Source organism: Carlito syrichta, unplaced genomic scaffold (genome assembly GCF_000164805.1).
Source record: "Carlito syrichta isolate Samal-C Ts95f unplaced genomic scaffold, Tarsius_syrichta-2.0.1 Scaffold308670, whole genome shotgun sequence".
NCBI classification, from domain to species: Eukaryota; Metazoa; Chordata; class Mammalia; order Primates; family Tarsiidae; genus Carlito; species Carlito syrichta.
The window spans coordinates 133,295-158,451 of NW_007252766.1; the positions used below are offsets into that span (position 1 = coordinate 133,295).

The 25,157-nt window shown below is 39.3% G+C and overlaps 1 protein-coding gene across 1 annotated transcript in view; it reads right to left on the reverse strand.

Annotated features, from left to right (window-relative positions):
* The window catches only part of LOC103268029, a gene marked incomplete at its 3' end in the record, with an annotated part of 156,403 nt that overhangs the window by 127,808 nt on the left and 3,438 nt on the right, over positions 1–25,157 (reverse strand). Inside the window, exons 3-4 of the mRNA XM_008065589.2 lie at positions 15,544–15,787; positions 15,126–15,289 (exon numbers count right to left, since the gene is read on the reverse strand). Of these exons, the coding sequence (XP_008063780.2) occupies positions 15,126–15,289; positions 15,544–15,787 (408 nt within the window). The remainder of the gene's footprint in view (positions 1–15,125; positions 15,290–15,543; positions 15,788–25,157) is intronic.

Below are 25,157 nucleotides of genomic sequence, written 5' to 3' on the forward strand. Positions count from 1 at the left end.
AGTTCGAGGCTGCGGTGGCCAGGAGTGGCCACTGCACTCCAGTCTGGGCGACAGAGTGAGACTCCAACTCAAAAAAAAAAAAGAATCTGGAGGGTGGTGAAGCAGAGAGCCAGGCAGGCATTTCTCCTGGAACTCTTTGATTTCCTGTGTAATCAGGATTATGGCTCTCTGGGCTTACTACTTAGCTGTGTCCCTGGCCTTTGTCTTCATCTGATGATTTTTCCCCTTTCTTGATCTCTTGTCTCTCTGGTCTCGCTGCCCAGGCGGGTCTCCAACCCGCAGGCTCAGGCAATCCACTCACCTCAGCCTCCCAAAGGCGTGGGATTACAGGCTGAGCCACCGAGCCCGGCCACTCTCCAGATTCTGCACCTTACCCTACCTTGACCCCTATACTTTTTTTCTTTTTCTTTCTTTTTTCTTTCTTTCCTTTTCTTTTCTTTTTTTTTAAGACAGTGTTTATGTTGCCTAGGCTGGAGTGCAGTGGCTATTCACAAGCACAATCACCATGCTTTATAGCCTCAACACCTGGCTTGGCATCAAGTAATCCTCCTGCCTTATCCTCCGGAGTAGTTGGCACTACAGGCACCAGGAACACACCACCATGCCTGGCATCCTCTACATTTGAGTCATACTGAAAAACTTACATGCAGAAATGTTCCTTTTATTTTTTATATATTAAGATGTACATATGGGACCTAATATTTGACACCTTGAAGGTACTTGACAAATATTTATGAATGGAAAATTGGGTGTTTTCATAAATGACCCTCAAATTAATCATGGATTTTAAAGTATATATAATATATACAGTATATATATTCAATTTCTTCCAAGAGCCAAGTGAAAATTGAAAAGGCTAACTAGGTTTATTTAAATATCCAGATGGGTAGTGACAGAAAACTAAGAACAATTAATAAATTGTATTCAGAGGTAGAAAGAGAGAAGGAAAAGAATGAGAGAAAGAAAAATAAAAAGAAGAGCAGGGAAGGGAGGGAAGGAGAACATGAGGAAAATGCTTCATCTCAATTTTTATCATGTAACAACCAAGTGAAGAAAATTCAAAAGCATTACAATTAATCTGTGTGCAGAAAATTGCTGTTTTCCAAAAATTAATAAAATGAAGTCCTTATAGTTAGCCTTTAAAAATATATGCACTAAGTATTAATATTTCTCTTTGTTTTCCAATGAAGAACTGCGTCATTAAGTTTTAAAAGCTGTCCAACCAGTTCTCAAACTAACACCCCAACCAACAGAAGTTTAATTAAGTTTGGAGTTTTGTTTAAACTGACGGCTGTGGTTCCAAAATTCCCCAAGGTCGGTGTTGTAGTTTGCATCCTAAATAATCAAATTGCCTAAAGGTATTCTGTGGTTTTATGGCTGTTATTTTTTTTTATGATTTGCAAGAGATCTAGTTAACAGCTCTTTGCTAAGAATATGGCTTCTTCAAATGCAAAAATATTTTTACAGTATCTCCAAATCAGTTTGTTAAAATTTAAAAAAGCAAAGAAAAATAGTCATTATTCCTCACCTACTTATTGTGCAGATATCCAAAGACCTCACGGATTTAGCAGAGACAGGAAGCAGGATGTAAGCAAAAAAGGCCTTAGAGCAGGTAAAAGAGATGTTAGCAAAGTCCTGTGTAGAGGAAACTCACACACTTTCCCATAGGAAAGCTTTTGAGGCTCTCCCTCAGAGGCTATTTACTCTCACTTTACAAACAATATTACCAGGCTATTTATCTAGTTTCTAAGCCTCTGGCAGAATAGAAATAAGATATTAGGATGAGAGCTGTGGGAGAGGGGCTACTTATGACATACTGAAACACTGACTGCCAAACAGAGACAACTGTGTGTCAGACTAATGGCAAGGAGGAAACAAAAATTAGAAAAGGAAACAAAAGAACTCAAAACACAGCTGAATACAGGGTGTGAGGCAAACACTTCCCTGAGCCAGTAAGAATTTGGGGCATTCCTATAGCTTAGCACAGCATAAAGAATCTGTATGCAAAATGGTGCCCTTTGTCCTCAAGGAAAGGATCAACTTAGCACCTCTGCTGGGGCATACCTGCACCAGGTAAAGGGGATGCAGGGATACAAGGAGGAATAAATCATGCCCGCTTTTACAAAGCGAAAAGAATATAGCAGATTTTAGAAAATGTTTCTACTGGAAGAATAAGCATAAAAGAAGGCATATCTGTCCCTAATGAACCCCTAAAAACTCCGTATCTAAAATGATTCATCTGCTAAGGGACACTCGTGATAGCAGTTACAACATATTTAAAGATCTAGCTGAAATATATATTGGGTTGTAGAATCTAAACTTCATAAGGGTTTCAAATAGCTGTTAGACAATAAATAACACATCAAAGAATGCATCAGTAGTAGTTAGAGTATTTAGAGCTTAGTCTCTCCTCCACTAACGACACATGGTTTTGGCAAATCTGTTACTTCTCTGAGACTGTCTCCTCATTTGTCAAATGAAGCAGCTAACGAGATAGTTGTGAAGTAACCACTCATATTTCCCACCAACCCATACATCCAATACTCTCTCTTTACCCAGACGGGTCACTGTAGGCCCATGGTCTCCGGTGAAAGGCTCTATGACAGAGCATAAAGAGATAAAATAAGAGCCTCTTTCTGGCTTCCAGGTTTCAAAAACCTGGTAACTGGGTGGAATAGAAAGACCATAGGACAATGAAGTGATTTGGGAGAAAACAAGATGAATTTGAGTAAAAGAATAAAATTCCTGATGATTACGACATGAATAATGTTGGACCCCTGGGCCAGAGGCTCGCACCGGCTCCCCAGGGCTAAGCTCAAAGGAAATAAGAAATAAGAGGGAGATGTGTTTGTGGGGATAGAGAACAGAAAAGACCTAGGACTACTTCCTGTGGAGAATCTAAGAAGAAGCAAGACCCCGAGAAGAAATAGCCATGGGGAGTGTCAAGGAAAGTAGAGCATTATATAAACGCACAGAATTTGCCAAGCCCCAGCATGGCCTGAGAACAGCAAAATTACTTCTGTACACTCAAGCATGACAAACAAGGATAGAGAAACTGGGAAAATTGAAGGAACCTTAGAGACTGGAACAGGGATCACTTGAAAGGAACCTGTGTGAACTCACAGTAATGGGAAGGCCTAAGTGGACCGTCAGATGGAAGGAAGCATGGATATCTCAACAGAGGTGCAACAGATATGCCCAGCATGGCACATGATTTAAGGAATTTTGTATATCCCAGGGATGGAGAGGAAGGGGTCCACAAGTTGCTATAGACCAAGTTTCTGTGGTTCTGATGGAATGGAAGCACCAAATAAAGACTAACGGAGTTCTAGAGACAAATGATTTGCACATCTATATTTATGGACTGAGATTCATGTTGAGACAGACTCTACAGCTGTAAAATCAAAAGGCCAAGCCTTTTGATAATCTACTAACCATCTACTAATAACTTGATGACAATAAGCTAATAATAACTTAGATAAAAAGAATAATTGTCTAGAAATACATGAGTCACAAAGTTGACTTGGGGGAGGGGTAGAATTGAAAGCCTGAATACATTAATAACCATTAAAGAAACTAAGATAATAATTTTTAAAAACATGTCTCTTTCCCCAAGACACTAGCCCAGACAACATTACAGATAGAAACTATCAAACTTACAAAGAGCAAATAATCCCTCTCTTATACAAACTATTTCTGGAGAACAGAAAACGAAGGCAAGCATCCAACTAATGAGGTTAAGCAATCTTACAATCATATATGGGCAAAGAAAGTGTAAGGGGAAAAAAAATGTACACCCATCTCACCTAGAAAAACAAATGCAAAAACCCTAATAGAACTTATCAGGCTATAAAAGATACTGTAGCCAAAAGCATTCTTTCTAGGATGCAAAATAGTTCAGATCAACTAATAGATCACAATAACAGATTAAAGAGAAGAAGTACTCAACAAAATTCAACACTTCACAAATTATTAGCAAGCTGAGAAGGAAGTAAACCTAGTAAAGAATATCAGAAAGCTATAGCAAACATCATACTAGTGATAAAACCGTAGAAGCCTTTGTTTTAAAGTCAAGAACAAAACAAGAATGCCCACTATCACTCTCACTAAACACTAATTGTATTAAACAAGAAATTCTACAGGTTCAACGTAGTAAAACTAATATTGTAATAAACAATTTGAAAATGTAAATGGAAAAGACATCCCACACACAAAAGCAATAAATCTATAAGATGGATAGGAATGTGTATATAGTTCTTGGTTTCTGTGATAGTTCACCTAGAATGATGCAGAATGATGGTGTCCAACAGCATCTAAGTTGCCGCAAAGGCCACCATGAGCTTGTTTTTTATGGCTACGTAATACTTCATCATTTATGTGTACCACATTTTCTTTATCCAGTTCACTTTCAATGGACGGCAGGGCTGGTTCCACATTTTTTGCTATTGTGAATAGTCTGGCAATAAACATGTGCATCAGGTGTCTTTTTAGAACGATTTATGTTACTACAGGTATATTCCCAGGAGAGGGATTGCTGGAACAGACACTTCTTAACATACAAGCAGCTAACAGGTACATGAAAAAATGCTCAGCCTCGCTAATCATCAGAGAAATACAATGAGATACCACCTAACTCCAGTAAAGAATGAGTATCATTAATAAGTCAAAAAAAAAAAAAGAAAACCAATAGGTGCTAGCGCAGCTATGGAGAAAAGGGAATTCTTCTACATTGTTGGTAGGAGTGCAAGCTAGTTCAACCTCTATGGAAAACAGTGTGGCGATTCCTAAAAGAACTAAAAATTGTTCATTCTTTTTCTTTCTGCCTCTAAACAATGCCATGCCCCCTGGTCTCCTAGTCCTTTAGTCTCTTATCCTTTATAGATACACGTACCCCCTTGGTCATCTCTTCCAGTTTCATGAATTCAAATATCATCTGATCACTGAATCCCTGTGAATCTCCCAGATGAACCTTTGAATTACAACTGACTGCCTACTTGACATCTCCACCTAGAAGTATATTAGACACCTCAAACTTAACATGTCCAAAATCAACTCCACCATCTGGCACACCTTTGGTCTTCATCATCTTAGAAAATGGAAACTCTATTCTACCAGTTATCTATACACACCAAAAACCATGGAGTCACCCTTAATTCTTCTTCTCTTCCTCCTCTTCCTCCTTCTCTTTCTTCCTCTTCTTTCCTTCTTCCCCTCCTTCCTCTTCCTCTTCCTCTCCTTCTTCCTCTTCCTCTTCTCTTTCTCCTTCCTCCTCTTCTTCCTCTTTTTCTTCCACTTCTTTTTTCTCTCATTTCTCCCTTTCTCTCTCTCTCATCTCCCCACACACACATGTACACATTCAAACCATAAGCAATCTTCAAAGTAGATGCTGAATCAGATCATTTCTCACATGATCGTCTAACACTACCACCATAGTTTGCCAAGCCACCATCATCTCTCACCTGGATTATTGCAAAAGATGCCTAATAGTCTTCCTCCCTTCATCATTTTCTGCCTGTAATCTATTATCCACACAGTACTCAGATGATCCTTTCAAAAAAAGGTCAGATCATGTCATGCTCCTGCTCAAAACCCTCCAATGTCTTCCTACATACCCAAAGTGAAATTTAAAGTACTTACTAGGGGCTACAACACTCCACACTCAGTGATTCTCAGCAGGGACAGTACCACTCCCTAGGGGACATTTAGAAATTGCTTGGTGGGGGGTAAGGAAGATGGGATTTGGGACTGCTAAAAGGGGACAGTGCTACTGGCATTTAGTGGGTAAGGAAGGGCCAGAGATATAGTAGACACCCTGCAGCTCACAGGATAATCCAAAAAAAAAAAGTTTGTACACTTCCTAACTTTCAAATGTCCTGAAAGGCTTTCATATGGATAGAAAACCATCTCATAAATATATGAAGCCAGAGTCTAATTCTATTTTATATATTTAAACACAAAATATTTCTCTCATTTAACCCACACTGTAGTCTTCAGAAATGCCATTACTATGTAAATCATAGCAACTCTGCTAGTAGTAGTTTAGTCAACAAAACAACACTTCCGTTTCATACTGCATTGGTAAGAGTTACAAACAAATATGTACTGAAGATACATACACCTGCTGAATTGTACTTTACATCTTTCTTTTCTTTTCTTTTTAGAGTTAGCTTTATTTTTAAAATGTCAAAAACAGCTTCTGAATCTGGTTTATGATCATTACATATAGGACCTTAATCTCACAAACCACTCTTTTCCTCTTTGTAAAACTTTCTGAGGTGCAATGCAACATGGTGATCACAAGCTTGCATTTGGAGCCATATTTCCTGGGTTGAAAGTCTTCTTCTCTCATTAGTCATGTGCCCTTGGTGAAAATCTCAATCTCTCTCATCTGTAATATGGGCATGTTGCTGACAATGATGGTGACAGTATGTGGTGAGCATTACGCAAATGCACAGAAAGCACTTAGAGCAGTTCTTGACGCAAGGTAAGCACCTGCAATTTGTTCGCTATTATTATTATCCCATTTTGACGATGAAGATAAATTGAGTGGGCCCTACCCCACATCTTTAAAATAAAAAAATTGTTCTTAAAAAGAAGACATATGAAGTTCATTTTGTAAATTTAAAACCAAACATAATTAAGTTAGCAGAGGCAAGTGAAACACAGGAATAATAATATTTTATTAACATAGTTTTAAAAATATGTGCTATTGCCAACCTATATAATTTTAAAATATTTTTATCAAAATAATTATAAACTTCTGTTGTGAAAACTACATATTGAAGTTATTTAATTATGAATGGCCTGTTATTTTTGTTTTACTCCAAAACTGTCCACAGAGGTCTGTTTCTCCATATTTTCTTGTATTACTCTTCCTTTTTTTCCCAGTTCATCATGTAATCTCATCATCCATATCATTTACTGAAAGATATGGCTTCCGAGGTCTTTTTAAGCACCAGAGACTGAATGAGCTCTGATGTCCTGAGATTTCAAATCGGGAGTTATGTTTTGTTTGTATGAGTCTTATTTGGTTTTGTTTTCTGATACTTGTCACTTAGTCCCATGTCACAAAAGGGATTTATTTTGACATTACATTTATAAAGAGGCTCATTTTCTTCATTTCAGATGACTTTAACTGGTTTTAGCACACATCCCTACTTCACTTAAGGTTATTTATCATTTTCTCTTATCATGTACACATAATTCTAGTCTGCTACTATTTATCCTAACATATTCTAGTGCCAACTGCATTGTTGTTTCATTTTCCAGTCCTTCTTATACATATTGCTCCTTATATTTCTACCCAAATGAGTCTCCTCCCTCATTATTCTCTCATTCTAAATTATTTTTATTTATGTCAGTTATTGTCACCTAAGACATTACTGATGTGTTTACTGTCTGCCTCTTCCCTCTAGATTGTAACCAGGGGCTTCATTTATTTACTGAAATTTCTTAGTGTCTGGTACAGCACCAGACACAATAGGCATCCAGTAACACGGAATGGATGGACAAACATCTTACAAGGGCAAAGAGTGGGCTGGTGGGAGTCTGAATTGAGCAGGTTGATTCCAAGTCTCCAGTTCCCATTTGAAACACTGCTGACCTGCCATTAAATGTTTGGGATATTAAACTTTCACTGAATATTTCATTTAAAGAAAGGTTTCCACAGCTGAAAAGTGTTGGAAAGCCACTGGTCCCTCAAATTAGCAAAGATTTAAAAGCACAATAATGCACAAAGCATGAGGCGATGTAGGGGAACAGATTGGTACTCAGTTAGTTCAACTTTACTGGGATGCAGTATAGTAAGATGTACTAAAAGTCTCTTAAAATGCAGCATATTTAACGTGTATTTGCTAATTTAAGAACATTTTATTCTCACAGTATTGTAAGGAAAGTATTATTAACTCTACTGAAGAGATGAGAAAACTGAGACACTAACAATGTAAGGAACAAATAAATTGCAAAGTAAGGAGCCCCATCTAGGTCATCTAACTCTAAACCCAGGACTTTCTCCACCATCTTCCATTGTCTGCTAACTCCCTTGTTATTTTATCTAAATCCTTAAAGATAAACACTGTCACATACAAAATATTTCAACTCTTAGTGCCTAGTACAGTGCTAAATATTTCAATAAAAAACTTTGATGAAAGAGTAAAGAACTCTGAACCACAAGGATCTCTATACAAGGTGTGTCATGCTCAGAGACCACGACAGAAACTGTCCCATTATCTCTTCTACCCTTTTCCATATTAATAGAATGTGAACATTGGCACATGGCTGCCCAGGACAGTGACTTCACTTATTATCTTGTTTTGTAGCTAGATGTGGTCATGTAGCTAAATTCTGGCTAATTAAATATAATCGCGGGCAACCTCAGAAATGCTTTTCTTGCTTGTTTGGCTGATTGGTTGGGATTTTTTGGTTTGGTTTGGTTTGGTTTTTTAAGACAGTATCTTGCTTTGTTGCTCAGGTTGGAGTGCAATGGTGCAATCACAGCTCACTGTAACTAAAACTCCTGAGCTCAAGCAATCCCCCTGCCTCAGTCTCCCAAATAGCTGGGACGAAGGCACATGACACCACACCTAGCTAATATTTTAATTTTTTGTGGAGATATAGTCTCGCTATGTTGCCCAGGCTGGTCTCAAACTCCTAGGCTAAAGCAATCCTCCCACTTCAACCTTTCAAAGTGCTGGGATTACAGGTATAAACCACCACACCCAGTTACTTTTCTTGTTTAATGCCTTCCTACTTGCTGGAAAGCAGATGTGATAAGTGGTGCAGCTATATTGGACCTTGAGTTGATATTGGGAACGAAGATCAGCCAGTAGAGCAATCAGGTGGCAGGATTTGGATCCCTGACCTTTCTTGGGACACCATATCAGTACTACATTACCTTTTTACATGAATTTTTTTTAAATAAACTTCCACCTTGGCTAAGCCACTATTAATTTGGTTTTGTGATTATCTAGAACCATTAGTTCCTCTGAACTAGTTCTATTAAAACTGCCATTTACTCTCTGTTTCCTTGTAACTTGATATTTAGTTAAAGTGATTTGGCTTTGTGCTAGTGACAACCGATATGAATTATGCATTCCATTTCACATTTTCAAAGATTCCGTTGTAAATGGATATTTAATAAGCCTCTTCACTTAACCCTAAAGAGCAACAGAACAGTCATGCATAAAAAACTATAATTCCATAAACTGTTTAATAAACACTTTCCAGAGTAATAATTGATTGTCAAAGACTGTACAACTAGGCAGGTCTCAACAGCGTAATGAAATCAGAACAATGAAAAGTGTCTCGGCTGTCTCAATCTTTCATTTCTTCATAACCCTATTTCCAATGATTAAGAGATGAAGAGCTTGAGACTAGTGATGTTCTTGAGGGAAAATCTGGCTGAAATGATGAGGTCTGACTTTATTATAATCTGTTCCTGTGTGCCTAATAAATTTGTAGTAAGCCAAGCAAATGACAGGAATTTTATTTATTGTATTATCTGTGAAGTCTAAAAAGAAGATAGACTACCTCTTCAAAAGGTGGGGAAGGGATCGAGGATGCAGGAGATTTTACTTACTATCCAAAACTGAATAAATCTGATGACCAGCATGCCAATTAACAGTTAACCTTGTGATCATGGCAGACCTGTAACCCTACTTAAATAATACTCAAAGTACTGACTCTTCTGACTCTTCAGAATTCCTGGTAAGGTCACTGACATACCCTATTCTCTCAAGACCCTAAAAATCACCACAGATGATAAGAATTCAAGTACTGTCATGTGCTGCATAATGACATTTTGGTCAATGACAGATCACACATGTTTGGGTTTTTTTGTTTTTTGTTTTTTTTTGAGTTGGAGTCTCATTCTGTCACCCAGGCTGGAGTGCAGTGGCACACTCATGGCCACGCCACCATTGATCTGCTGGGCTCCAGTGACCCTTCCACCTCAGCCTTCCAAGTAGATGGAACTACAGGCATGTGCTACCACGCCTGACTAATTTTTGATTTATTGTAGAGACGAGGCCTCACCAAGTTGCCCAGGCTCAGGCAATCCACTCTTCTCAGCCTTCCAAAGTGCTGGGATAACAGGCTGAGCCACTGAGCCTGGAGACAGACCACATATGTGACAGTGATCCCATAAGATTATAATATCATATTTTTCCTTTCCTTTCTATGTTTAGACACACAAGTATTTACCATTGTGCTACAGTTGCCTACAGTGGTCATTACAGTATCATTCTGTACAGGTCTGTAGCCTTGGAGCAATAGGCTAGACCATAAAGCCTAGGTTTGTATTAGGCTATACCGTCTAGGTAGTACACTCTATAATTGCACAGCAACAAAATCACCTAATGATTCATTTCTGAGAAATATTCTCATTGTTAAGTGACCCAAGTCTCGATGTCAAAGTAGCTCTTCCAAAAAACATGGAGACTCATAATGTATATCCATCAGGCTAAGAAGAGAAATTACTTGCTGGTATTCTTCTTGAGAATAGCTTAGAGTTCAAAAATAATAAAGCTAGTCATATTAAGTAAAAAGTTGGTCAGTCTGTTACTCTGCTATTATTTGACATGAGAGACGGCAGATAAAGAATATTTTACCTTCTATTCATACCAACAGCAACCTAAGTTGGCAGAATCCATGATTTTTGACTTAATATAACTGGTAAATGATCATATAAACAACTATTAATGTCCCCACTAAACGTAATTCATTCTACCTAAATCCTTTCACTCTGATGACAAAAGGCACTATCTTAGGTGCCCAGTCCAAGTCCCATCCCACATCCACCATCTCTACTATAACACCACAGGGCTCTATGAGAAAGTCCTCAGTTCTTGCTGACTTTCCCCGGACCCATGTGTGTTGGGCTCAGAAGCTACTAGCAAGAGGTACACCCACTAATGAAGAGATCTGAGAGAGAAGAGATCAAAGTAAGAAATAAATACAGATACCTGGCATCTAGGTCTTAAGGTAATAATGAAAAAAAAAAGAAAAGAAGATGAAGTAAAAGAGAAAAAGGAATGTGTCATCTGCATGATGTGATATGAATAAAAACAACTCTGGACTGGCTGTCAAAAGAACTAAATCGTTCAGTCCTGACTATGCTAATTAACTATACAGCCTTGCAGAAGTCATTTTCCCTCACTGGATCTCAGTTTTGTTATCTACGACATAAAATTAATCAGGTTATTACTTTAATCAGATACCATTTTAATGAAAAATGAGGGTAAGGAAACACTATGGAGAAATGTGTCGCCAGAGCTCCGAAAGTCCTTTGTCATACAATAAGAGCACAAAATAAAATATGTCAAAGAAAATTGATTAAATGATAATGTATTATTTTTAGTTCCAATGCTATAGACTAAGAAGTTAAACTTTTTCCCACCATACGCATAACAACTCATAAGGATAATAAATTTGGCTAATTTTGTCAAGCCAACTTTCTCTAATAGGTGAGACCGAGACTCAGCATACTTTGCAATAAATGAAGAAAACCAGGTACTTGTAAAAGAATATCCCCCTAGCCGGGCTCAGTGGCTCAGCCTGTAATTCCACGCTTTGGGAGGCTGAGGTGAGTGGATTGCCTGAGCCCGTGGGTTCGAGACCCACCTGGGAAACTTGGCGAGACCTCATCTCTACAATAAATCAAAAAATTAGCTGGGCATGTTAGCGCACGCCTGTAGTTCCAGCCACTTGGAAGGCTGAGGTGGAAGGATCGCTGGAGCCCAGCAGGTCGAGGCTGCGGTGGCCAGGAGCGGCCACTGCACTCCAGTCTGGGCGACAGAGTGAGACTCCAACTCAAAAAAAAAAAAAAAAGACTGAGCCCCCTAAAATGAAGCATATAACCAATACAACCAGAAAATGTGCTTTAGTCTATTAGACTGTTTTCATTTGGGATAAGAGATACTTAAACATGATTATAGTTGGCTAGTTCTCAAAATTTTGATTTTACTGTCAAAACTATCTACCCATCCTTAAAACCCACATGTTTACCTATTCTGCTTTAAAACACACACTGTAAAGAATACAGCTGCCTAGCTTCAGGCTGTTTACAGCTACAGAATGGCTGACTTCAATCACAACCAAATACTGTACATTTCAGTAATAAAAAATAAACGGCTTCTTATGCAGTAAGTCAATGTGTAACCTTCCTGGGATATTTAATTGGTTTAATTTGCTGTCAAGGTAGCCATGCTATTCTAAGCTCTGATATCAACTTCACACGTTAAACTGTTTTAAATCGTGTAAGTTCTCTCTAGTTTACACAAAATAAGTGAAAATCATGACGTGAAGGCATCACAAAAATTATCCTTAAAGTGGACTAATTCTCTACAATGCCAAGGGACAATGCTGGATTTTTAATATTCAGTTGATCAGTTAGTGTCCTACCTCACCTCCTACTCAAAGTGATTCTAAGGCCTTGGGCCAGTCCTTAAAGTGTAAAGTATTAAAAAGATCTATGTTACGAAATCAAAGTTGAAATTGAGTTACATATTAAATTAACAATTCAAAGGGGAAAGGGAGATATTAAAGTATCCTAAATATCCAAATAATTGAATTGTATCTGAAATTGCCAGAAAAAGCATCATTTTAAACAACATTTTTAAATTCTTTACTTTATCTCACATGTGCAGATCTTGCTTAAACTCAGGTATGTGTGAAAATGGATCGTGTTCAAGACTCAAATACACTTGGTCTTTATCCTTTATAGTCTAAATTAAGGGACTCAATTATACAAACAAGATTTAAAAAGCACTTACTGGGTAGCATGTGTACTAAAAAAACAGAAAAAAATCTGAATTCTACAATAAATTAACATTCTTTATTCTAATCTTGAAAGAAAATTCTCATGAAAAATAATCTGCACTTATACACAACACAGAATAAGTTTATTTTGCAGAAACAACTTTTAGCTTGGTTTAAAATCATTGTTACAATCAAACCAGCTAAAGGAATAGAAATTTTCCTTCAATAACTAATTTAAATATCTCATTTTCCACTTTTAAAAAGTGATTAAAAGCCGGAAGCAGTGGCTCACGCCTGTAATCACAGCATTTTGGGAGACAGAGGCTAGAGGGTTGCCTGAGCCCAGAGGTTCAAGACCAGCCTGGGCAACTTGGTGAGACCTCGTCTCTACAATAAATAAAAAATAAAATTAAATTAACTGGCCATGGTGGCACATGCTCATGGTTCCAGCTACTTGGAAGGTTGAGGCAGAAGGATCACCTGAGCCCAGCAGGTCAAGGCTGCAGTGCCCAGGTTTGGATGCTTTCAGAAAACATAAAGTGTTTATGTATTTAATTTTTATTCAATTTTTTTTTTTTAGTAGGAGTGTCACTCTGTTGCCCAGGTTGGAGTGCAGTGGCAACAGAGTGACACTTCTACTTAAAAAAATAAAATTGAATAAAAATTAAATACATAAGCACTTTGTCTTCTCTGAAAACATCCAAATATTATCTGAGAGACTTTAAATTTTCACAGAAAAAAAAAAACTGCAAATTGACTTGGCAATAGAAGAAAATTTCTTAATCATTACATCACTATTCCAACGTAAGCTGTTACATCTATGAGGACAATAAAGAACTGCACAAGGGAAAGTTTAAGAGAAAAGTGTAAGAAATTTGACTGTTGTTTTTGGATAGAAAAGATTTGTCCAAACGAGTTCCTTCCAATTGTACTGGTGTCATTCAAACAACACAATGCTTTTCTCTGCCCAAATTCTGGTAGGTTATCTGATTTATACCTTCAATAAGCAAAAATTTGTTCCTAAGATAACAATGAAATTTGAAAAGCACAGGGCCAAGAAAATGTCTAAATACTATGAATTCTATAATAGGCAGTTCTTTAAAAGAATATATTGGTCGGGTGCAGTGACTCAAGCCTGTGATCCTAATACTTTGGGAGGTTGAGGTGAATGGATTGCCTGAGCCCACAGGTTTGAGAACAGCCTGGGAAACTTGACGAGATCTTGTCTCTACAATAAATCAAAAAATTAGCTGGGCGTGGTAGCATGTGCCTGTAATTCGGTTGCTTGGAAGACTGAGGCGGAAAGATCATCTGAGCCCAGCAGGTCGACACTGGGGTGGCATGAGCGTGCCACTGCACTCCAGCCTGGGCGACGGAGTTAGATGCCAACTCAAAAAAGAAAAAAAAGGAATATATTAAAAGTTATAAATATTGATGTATGTTCATCGATATGTGTTTAAGTTAGTTGCAGAATGTGTATAGTATGTTCTTATTTTATTAAGAAAACAATACTCTAGATTTGTATGTATATACATTTGCACTAAAAACTGAAATCAAAGTAGAAGGATAAGCACAATAAGTATTAATTAGTCTGAGGAGTTAAGGAGGGTTTAGAAGGGAGTATATCATTTTCTTATGTATCTTCTTGTAACTTATAAAAAGAAGCATATACTTTTTTTTACCTTTGAACTTTTTATTGGCCTCCTGCTCCCCCAAAAGGTACCCTGCTCCCACCGCCTCAGTGCCTCAGAACTTTGGTGTATCATTGATCTCAGACACCACTTGGCCGTCCGCTGTCCTGCGGGGGATGGTCTTCTGGATGGTCTGAATGGAGCTGGTGCTGTCCAGGGCATCACCGAGACTGACGTCCTCCCCATCCTCCAGCAGGCGGCGGTAGGTGGTGATCTCAGCCTCCCTCTTGACCTTGATGCTCAGCAGGGCCCTGTACTCCAGAGCCTAATGCTGGCCCTCTGCCAGGTCTGTGCCAACTTGGACTCCAGGCACAGGAGGGCCCCCACTGAACTGCTCCATCTGCATGACGCAGCGAACCTGCACCTTCCTCAGACTGTTCTCCAAGCTGGGCTTCAGATTTCTCACAAGTCCAGGTCGAGCTCCAAGGACGGCACTGCACATCTCAGCTCCATGAGGGTCATCTCAGCAGCTCCATCTCGCAGACTGTGTGATGAATGCTGTGAGTCTCTCCTTGATCTGCTGTGATCAGTTCTTGTCCAGCTTCTCTGAGCGCTCCTGAGTCATCTCATAATACAGGCCCAGATGCCCAGCATGATTGTGCTGAGGGTCCTGAGATTTGGGGGCGTCTACCTCCACACTCAATCCAGAGTTGACAATCTGGGCTTGTAGGCTTTTACTTCCACCTCATGGTTCTTCTTCATGAAGAGCAGCTCTTCCTTGAGATCTTCTGTCTCTGTCTCCAGCTGCAGCCAAGTGACAGTGGTGTCATCAATGACCTTGCAGAGTGCATTGATGTTGTTCCCTATAGACAGGCGCCTGGCCAGCTGTCTCATACTCGACTCTAAAGTCATCAGCAAGATGGGCTTGTCAATCTGCAGAATGATGTGGGCATTGTCCACAGAAGTTGCAAAGATCTGAGCCCTGAGCTCCTTGATGGTCTTGAAATAATACCCCTAGTCTCTGTTCTCAAACCTGTGGGCCCTTCTCCTGGTGTTCCCAGATTTTGCTCTCCAGCTTCTGATTCTCCAAGTTCCTCACCCTGTCTAGGTTAGGAGGCCAGGCAGCTGTTCAGCTCTTGCATGGTCTCCTTCTCACTCTGGGTGCTGCCCAGCCCCCAGGCCATCCCTGCAGCCAGGTCTCCGGATCCCCAGCCACCCTGGAAGTTGGTGGAGGAGGACACAGAGATCTGGGAGCCCAAGCTCCTGGCACCTACATAGACGCTGGCCACACTGCTGGTAGACTGGACACTGGAATGCTGGGATGCTGGGCAGCTGGATGGAGCCCAGTGACCGGTAGTTGATGGAGAAGGTGGTGGAGTAAGAGGTGAAGTTCGTGGTGACTGTGGAGGAGAGTGAGATGGCAGGACTCACATTCTGAGAAACATACACTTTTATAATGAATCTACTAACATCTTTAATTACAGTTTTTATTCTGAGATGACTGTAGATTCATATTCAGTCGTAAAAAATAATACAGAGAGATCTCATGTACCTTCTACCCATATTTCCCTAATAGAAACATAGTGCAAAACTACAATACAATTCACAACCAAGATATAGACACTGTACAGTCTATATACAAAGGAACTTTCATCACCACAAGGATTCCTATGTCACTCTTAAAGCCACACACACTTAACTCCCACTCTTCTTCACCACAAACCTGTCCTTAGCTGCTAGCAACTACAAATTTGTTCCCTAGTCTTGTAATTTTGTCATTTCAAGAATACAGTATAAATGTAACCATACAGTATCTAACTTTAGGAAATCGACATATTTTTTTTTTTCTTCCTTAATGGTTCTCTGGAGATTCATCCAAGTTGTTGCAGGTATCAGTACTTCTTTGTTTTCTATTGCTGGGTAATATAATCCATTTACCCCTTAAAGGACACCTGGGTTGTTACCAGTTTTTTTGGTTATTACTAATAAAGCTACTATGAACATTTACCTCAGATTTTTGTGTGAACATGTCTTCTTTTGTTGGTGATAAATGTCAAGAGTGCAATTGTTGGATGACATGATAGTAGCATGCTTACTTTTTAAAGAAACTGCCAAACTTTTCCATAGTAGTAACATTGTCTGCGTGATCCAATATCTCTGCATCCTTGATAGCATTTGTTGTCACTATTTTTTATTTTAGACATTCTGATAGGTATGCAGTGATATCTCATTGTGGTTTAATTTGCATTTTCCTAATGGTAAATGATGTTGAACATTTTTTCATGTGCTTATCTGCCATTTGTGCATCCTCTTTGGTGAAATGTCTATTCATGCCATTTGCCAAGTTTTTGATTGAATTTTTTTATTCTTGAGTTTTGAGAGTTCTTTATTAATTCTAGATGCCGGTCCTTTGCTAGATATGTGGTTTGTAAATATTTCCTCCTAGTCTGCAGCTTGTTTTCTCATCCTCTTAACAGGGTCTTTTTCAAAGTACTACAACTAATAATAATTTGGATAAAGATCAAATTCTCAATTTACCTTTATGGTTTATGCTTTTAGTGACAAGTCTAAGCACTCTGCCTAGTCCTCAGTTCAGAAGTTATATTTTTTTATAAAACTATAAAACTTCTGAAAGGTTTCTAGTTTTATGTTTAAGTCCATGTTCCACTTGAGATAACTTTTGCATAAGGTGTAAGAATTAGATCAAGTTTCACTTTTTTGCCCATGGATATTTACTTGCTACAGTACCATTTGTTGAAATGAAAGTGAATTGCTTTGCACCTTTGTCAAATCAGTTGAACATATTTGTATGGATATATTTCTGTGTTTTCTATTCCTTTCCACTGTCTCTTTCTCTACCAATATTACACAGTCTTGACTATTGTACCTGTTAAGGCCTGACACCTCCCACTTTTTTCTTATTTTTCAGAAACATTTTAGCTACTCTACTTTCTTTGCCTTTCCATATAAATTTTAGAATCTGTTTGTCAATAACTGCTGTCCAGTCTACCAGCAGTTATTGACAAACAGATTCTAAAATTTAATCACATTTGTTGGGATTTAATGGCTTTAAACACACTTTTCTTAAAGGTAGACACCATGTTACTTATATCAATAATCCAGCTATTATAACATTAAGTGGGAACTTAGACTATTGATCTGATACTTTTCCTCTTTTGTAATGTATACATTTAGTGCTATAAATTTCTCCTTCACCATTACTTTAGCTGTGGCCCCACAAATTTTGGCATGTTGTATTTTTATTTTAATTCAGTTCAATTTTTTTTTATTTCTCTGAGATTTCCTCTTTGATGCATGGATTATTCAGTATTGTACTATTTAGTTTCCAAGTGTTTGTAGATTTTCCTATTACCATTCTGTTATCAATGTTGAGTTTGGTTCCATTATAGTCAGAGAACACACTCTGTATGATTTCAATTCTTTCAAATGTATTGTATTGAGGTTGATTTTATGTCCCAGACTATGGTCCATCTTAGCATATGATCCATGGGCAGATGACAAGAATACTGGTATTGGGTTCATAGTCTAAAAATGCAGATTAGATACTGAAGGCTGATAATGGTGTTGAGTTTTTCCATATCCTTAGAGTCTTCCTGTCTAGTTTTTCCTATCGATTGTTGAAAGAGAGGTGTTAAGAGTCTCCAACTATAATTTTGGATTTGTCTGTTTCTCCTTTCAGTTTTTACTTCACATATTTTGTAGTTCTGTCATTTGCTACTACAAAATATGGAATTGTTTTGGAATAGCATTTGTTGTCACTATTTTTTATTTTAGGCATTCTGATAATTAAGCAGTGATATCTTGTTGTGGTTTAATTTGCATTTTCTTAATGGTAAATGATATTGCATTTTCCTAATGGTAAATAATGTTAAACATTTTTTTCATGTGCTTATCTGCCATTTGTGCATCCTCTTTGTTGAAAGGCATTCTGAGAGATATGCAGTGATATCTCATTATGGTTTAATTTGCATTTTCCTAATGGTAAATGATGTTGAACATTTTTTCATGTTGATCATTTTTCAATAAATATTTGGAATTGTTTTGTCTTATTGAAGAATTAACTATTTTATCAATTATAAAGTCCTCTGTATCTCTGGTAATGTTCTTTGCTCTGAAGTCTACATTATCTGATATTATAATAACCATTCCTGCTTTCTCCTCATTAATGCATGCATAATATATAGTTTTTCATCCTTCATTTTCAACCTGCCCATATCGTCATATTGAAAATAAGATTCTTATCAACAATATATAGTTGAGTAATGCTTTTAATCCACCTGCCAACCTCTGTCTTTCAATTGGTATATTTAGACTATTTACACTTAATGAAGTTACTGATATATTAGGGTTTAAGTCTGATATTTTATTTATTTATTTTTGTTTTCTTTTTGTTCTCTCTGTTTTTATCTGTCTTCCTGTAGGTTAATTAATATTGTTTAGAATTCTATTTTGATTCATCTATAGTGTTTTTAGTTAGTCTCTTTGTATAGCATTTTTAGTTATTGCTCTAGGTAGTACATTATATATACCTAATTTATCATGGTCTACTGATGTGGTCATTTTCCAATTAGAGTGATACATGGAAACCTTAACTCCCTATATGTTCATTTATCCTCCACCCATCTACAATTGTCTTAAATATTTCCTCTGCATACATTTATAACCACACCAGACTGTCATAATTCTAGTATCAACCATCAAACATAATCTAGAAATCTCAAGAGTAGAAGGAAAGTTATATAGCCATAGTTTTACTTAATGTATTCTTTCTCCTTTCTAGTGCTCCAAGAATCCTCTTTATTAATCATTTCTGTTTAGAGAATTTATAATAGCCATCCTTTTAGGGTAGAACTGCTGGCAACAAATTCTTAGTTTTATTTTGCCTGAGAATGTCTTGATTTCTCCTTCATTCCTAAGAGATCATTTCACTGGAAACAGAATTCTATGTGGACAGTTTCTTCTTACCATATTGTGCCAATTCCTTCTAACCATCATAGTTTCTGTGGAGAAATCTACTGTCATTCAAATTGTTTTTCCCTTTAGGCAAGAGGTTGCTTCTTTCTCACTACTTTCAAGATTTTTTCTTTGACTTTAGTTTTCAAAAGTGTGACTACTATGTATTTTGGTGAAGACTTCTTTTGTTTGGGGTTCACTCATCTTCTTGAATATGTAGGTTTATGTCTCTTGCCAAATTTGGGGAGTTTTGAGCCAACATTTCTTTCAGTACTTTTTCAGTCCTGGCCTCTTTTTCCATTCCTTCCAGTATTGTGATGACACCAAGCTTGAGTTATAGTCCCACAGGTCCCTGAGGCACTGTCATTTTTTTATCTCAGTCTATTGTTTCTCTGTTGTTCAACTCAGGTTAGTTGTTTTGTTCTACAAGGTCACTGATTGTTTCCTCTGTCCTCTCCATTCAGTTGTTAAGCCTATCCATTGTGTTTTTCTTTCAGTTATTGTATTTTCTAGTTCAAAAAATTTCCTTTGGTTCTTGTTTATATATTCTGCTTCTTTTCTGACACTTCTACTTCTCTTCTAAGACCTTCTATTTTTTCATTTGTTTCAAATCTATTGGTAATTGTTCTCTGAGGCATTTGAGGGGGGGCGTTGCTTTAAAATCTTTGTCAGATAATTCCAACATCTCTGTCATCTCAGTGTTGGCATCTATATTCTTAAGTTGAAATGTCCTGGTTCTTGGCATGGCAAGTGATTTTTTTAAATTGAAACCTGGATATTTTGAGTATTATAAGAGTCTGGATATTATTTAAATATTCAGTTTTAGCTAGCTTTCTCTAACACTGCTCTAGTAGAGGTACTGCAGTAGGGCAACTTCCCCTATTACAGCAAGGTAGAGGTAGAAATCTTGGTTTCCCACTTAGCCTCCATTGCCACCAGGAATTAGGATACCCTTGTTACTGCTACATGTGAGTAGGAGTTCTGGCTCCCAACTAGGCTTCTGCTGACACCATCCTGGTTGGAAGGAATAGTAGAATCCATTACTGTTCTCCATGTAGCCTCCAGTGGCATCACAGGGAGGAGGGAGAGGGTAGCTTCTTTATTGCTGGGCAACGTTAAAAGTCTGTCCTCTCCACTGACACCACCTCAGTTGGAGGGATCGGGGCACCTTGTTATAGCCTGATGAGACTGGAAATTTAGGCTCTGCATTCAGCCTTTGCTGGAGAGCCACGGGTTTTTCTGTAGTGTACATCCAAAAGCACAGTAATTGTCTAAAAGTTTTCTGTCTTGCTAGACTGCCCCTTTTCTGATCCTTTGGCTAGAGTGCAGGCACTTGTTGGGGCTTTTTTATCTGTACCCATTAGCATTTCTAGGTTACCAACTTCTATAGCTTCAAGTCTGGGAGGCACTAGACCAAAGGAAAATCCAGAGAACTCACCACCACTCCTTAGTGTCTCAAAGTCACTAGCTGCTCTATCTTCTGCTTCACCTTCTGAAATCTTTTGTGTTTGTTTTATATATAATGTTCAGGGTTTGTACTTAGTCATGCTTAACAGGAGGAGTAGGGGAAAGGATATCTGTTTCATCTTCCCTAAAGCAAATGTAAACATCAGTTTTATGATATAACATTGTCTTGTGTACTATACATTATTTGCTTATAGGAGTCCTTGGAACATGAATTCCCTCTTACCTAGGTCATGTTAAGCCATTTTCCTTTTAAACTTTATGATCATAAACCACTACACATGACAAAGCAAGGACAGCCTGGATCCTTCATCCTCCAATTTACATCTGGAAGGTGGTCTCTGAACACCAGCTTCATCTAATTATAATGTATTTTGTGAGTGATACTATCAAACATCTAAGTAAAACAAACAGAACTTTATAACATTTCTATATTTCTTACCATGGTGTATGTATACTGCTAAGTCAGTGGTTCTCAACTGGGTGAAAGAGGGTAGGGTGATTTTGACCTCCGTGAGGGCTCATTTGACAACATCTAGAGACACTTTTTATAGTGATGGCTTGAAAGTGATACTGGCATCTAGTGGGTAGAGGCCAGAGATGCCTTAAAACATCTTCCAATTCACAGGACAGCCATCGATAATGAAGAATTAACTGGCCCAAAATGTCAAGGCTGAGAAACTCTGGTTTAGATGTCTGACCTGCATTTGATGGCATTGTATGCACCTCCTGGCCGACGTAATTGTGGAACTCTGAAAGCTAGATCTGGAAATGGCCTTGTCCAACCTCTAAACAGAGATAACCTAGCCTGCCAAGGCCATCTTATCCTTTGGCTTTCCCTCTAGGGATCACTATGTGACTCCAAGTTAGGATTTCTAAAATGAAGAATGATGTTCATTGCTTCTCCTGGAGAGAACATCATTTATATAAACTCCAAATGTTTAAATTAAGTGTCCTTGTTCTAATCTTAAGAAATTGTAAGCTGGGCTCAGTGGCTCAGCCTGTAATCCCACGCCTTGGGAGGCTGAGGTGAGTGGATTGCCTGAGGCCACGGGTTCGAGACCCGCCTGGGCAACTTGGCAAGACCTCAGCTCTACAATAAATCAAAAATTAGCCGGGCGTGGTAGCGCATGCCTGTAGTTCCAGCTACTTGGAAGGCTGAGGCAGAAGGATCGCCAGAGCCCAACACGTCAAGGCTGCGGTGGCCGGGAGTGGCCACTGCACTCTGGTCTGGGCAACGGAATAAGGCTTCAACTCAAAAAAAAAAAAAATTGTAAAATCATAATACTACTTTTACATTAGCATTCTTCTTGCTATCTCTCACTTACCCACCCACTGCCATTTCAGCAAAGTCCCTGTTTGTTCCTGACTCACCCTAATAAAATTCTGAAACCACTTTTATTCAAAATAATGCAAGCTTGGTTTTCTGGAATTGTTGGGGGTTGAGAAATCAAAATTTAAAAAGCAAAAATGAAATCCAGGCTGTACAAAAAAAAAAAATTAAGATAATGGAAGGCTGGGATGGGACTGAGACACCTGATACCGTCCAAATCTTGTATCACAGGGCTAGAGCCCCGGGCTCCTGATTCTAATGTTCCATAATCCATGCTGCTCTTCTACATAAAACAAGCCAGGCAACTAAAGCACCATACAAAGGAGACACAAGAAATATTAAAAATTCTGGTAGAAGAACGGAACATCCTCTTCTGATGTTCACTATTCATTTGTTCTATTTTGTTTTGAGTCAGGGTCTCATTCTGTGACTGGAATGCAGTGGCACAGTCATGGCTCACTGCAGCCTCAAATTCCTGAATTCAAGTAAATCTCCCTCCTCAGCACCCCAAATAACTGGGACTAACGGTGCATGCCACCACACTGGCTAATTTTTTTTTTTTTTTTTTTTTTGTAGAGATGAGGTCTTGCTATGTTGCCTAGGCTGATCTCAAACTCCTGGGCTCAAGCAGTCCTCCCGCCTTAGCCTCCCAAAATGCTAGGATTACAGGTGTGAACCACTGCACCTGGTCCCATTATTCATTTGATACTCTCCCTTCACTTATGCCTAATTCCATTTGAGCCCTTCATAATGTACTCTCTTATGGGCCCTGGCTCCGAAGTTAACTTTCCCCAAATGTACACGACCTCTGAGCTCATTTCTTTGTTTTGTTTTGTTTTTTTGAGTTGGAGTCTCACTCTGTCGCCCAGACTGGAGTGCAGTGGCCGCTCCCGGCCACCGCAGCCTCCACCTGCTGGGCTCCAGCGATCCTTCCACCTCAGCCTTCCAAGTAGCCGGAATTACAGGCATATACTACCACGCCCGGCTGATTTTTTGATTTATTGTAGAGATGAGGTCTTGCTGCCCAAGCAGGTCTCGAACCCGCGGGCTCAGGCAATCCACTCACCTCAGCCTCCCAAAGGCGCGGGATTACAGGCTGAGCCACCGAGCCCGGCTTGAGCTCATTTCTAATAGCAGCCTCTCTTCACGTCAAGTACCCTGACTATGTCATAGTCCTGATATTCTCAGAAGAAAGGGCACTAAGGACTTTCTTCTCTTTGCTAAGGCTCTTCAACGGACATCCCTGCTTTCTTTTTCCATTTGGTTTACAGAAAATCTAATTTGAAATACTAATTTTGAAATGGCCCAAGTCATTGCCCTGCTCTTGTTCAGTAACTGTGGGGAGGTACAGGTCTTACTTCAAACATCTCTCATACTCTGCCCACAAACATTAAGTCAAAGGCAACTCTGGGGACTCTTGATCATACATGTTTTTGTTTCCCTTTATGATCACATATATTTTGTTTCCCTTTATGATCACATGTATGAATGAAACTGTTTTAAAGACATAAGGAAGCAGCAGTACTCCGGGTACTAATAAGAGATTGGGAGCTGCAACCAAGAACAGTAATTGAATCCTCTTCCCTTTTACTGTCATCCTCATTGCCATTCTCAAAAAGGACTTTGCCTAATTTTTTTTCCTTATTTATTTCTTGTTTGGGTGTGGGGCTCAAGTTTCCTTGTTACTATTTTTGCTGTCAACATTCCTGCCAGAGTAAAGTCTATATAATGGACAAAATATCTTAAACTTAAATATGACCCTGTCTAGCTTTGGTTCCTGCCAGGGACATAGCATAGCAATAAACGGACCATCAAGGGCATGATTCCAGTCCCGGCTCTGGAAGAGGACTGCCTGTGGTGGAATCCCAGCTCTGCCTTTGCAGAACACTGGGCCAGTCCTTTCACCTCACTGCAGCTAGAAGGCCTCCACCTAAAGCAGGACTTCATTGATACCTATCAGCCTAACGGGGTTGTTGTTAGGATGACTGCACAGAAAGTGTGTCCCACAGTGCTTGGTACACAAGAAGCGTTTGTAAGTCTCTGTAATCGGGAAGACTTGGAAAACCATGTTTTAACAATGTTCCAGGAGAATGGTTTTCACTGAAAATATGATCTAATTCTCACAAAGTCATCTTTGTGGTAATGCACTGGTCTTCTTTGAGATATAAATTCACTTTTACTGCAATCCACTACTAGTCATGCATAACTGTAACAGAAAAAGACTGTTTTTCATGTAAAATTCCTGGCCCTTCAATACTAAATCACAAAGCCTTTGAAAGTGATGTTATTACTCAAGTCTTCCGTTAATGTTCTTTGAGACGATGTTTGGAATCACCCCTCCTTTTCTTTCACGTTGAAAAGAGTATACACTCCTGCGACAGAAAATTCAAAAATCCAGCCAGGCCTGGGAGTTGTCGCTTGTGATGCCAGCACTTGGGGAAGCCAAGGCGAGAGGACTGCTTGAGCCCAGGAGATGGAGACCAGCCGGGGCAACACAGGAGACCCCCATCTCAAACAAACAAACAAACAAACAAACAAATAAATAATCCGGGCGTGGTGGCGCGCGCCTGCGGTCCCAGCTACTCCGGAGGCTTAGGTGGCGGAATCGGCCCAGCCCGGGAGTCTGAGACTGTGGCGGGCCGTGCCTGTGCTCCCGCACTGCGTCCTGGGCCACAGAGAGAGACCCCAGGTCTCCGGCAGAAAGGGAGGGAGGGGATCCGAGTTGGAAATTCAGACAAAACGCGAAGAAGTCGAAGATGCCCGCCGGGATGCGGCCCTCACGCGGCACAGCACAGCCCCCGAAAGACACGTGGTACCCCCGTCCTCGGGCGGCGCGGGCCCAGGAGAAGCGCCGCTCGGCCCGGTGCACCTACTTCCGTCTCGATGTCGTAGTTCTGGCCCAGGACGCTCTGGATGAGCTCTCGGATGGTCTGGTCGGAGGCCAGCTGGGCCTCGGACTGCAGCGAGGCGACGATCTCCTCGATGGACGCGGGCGCGGC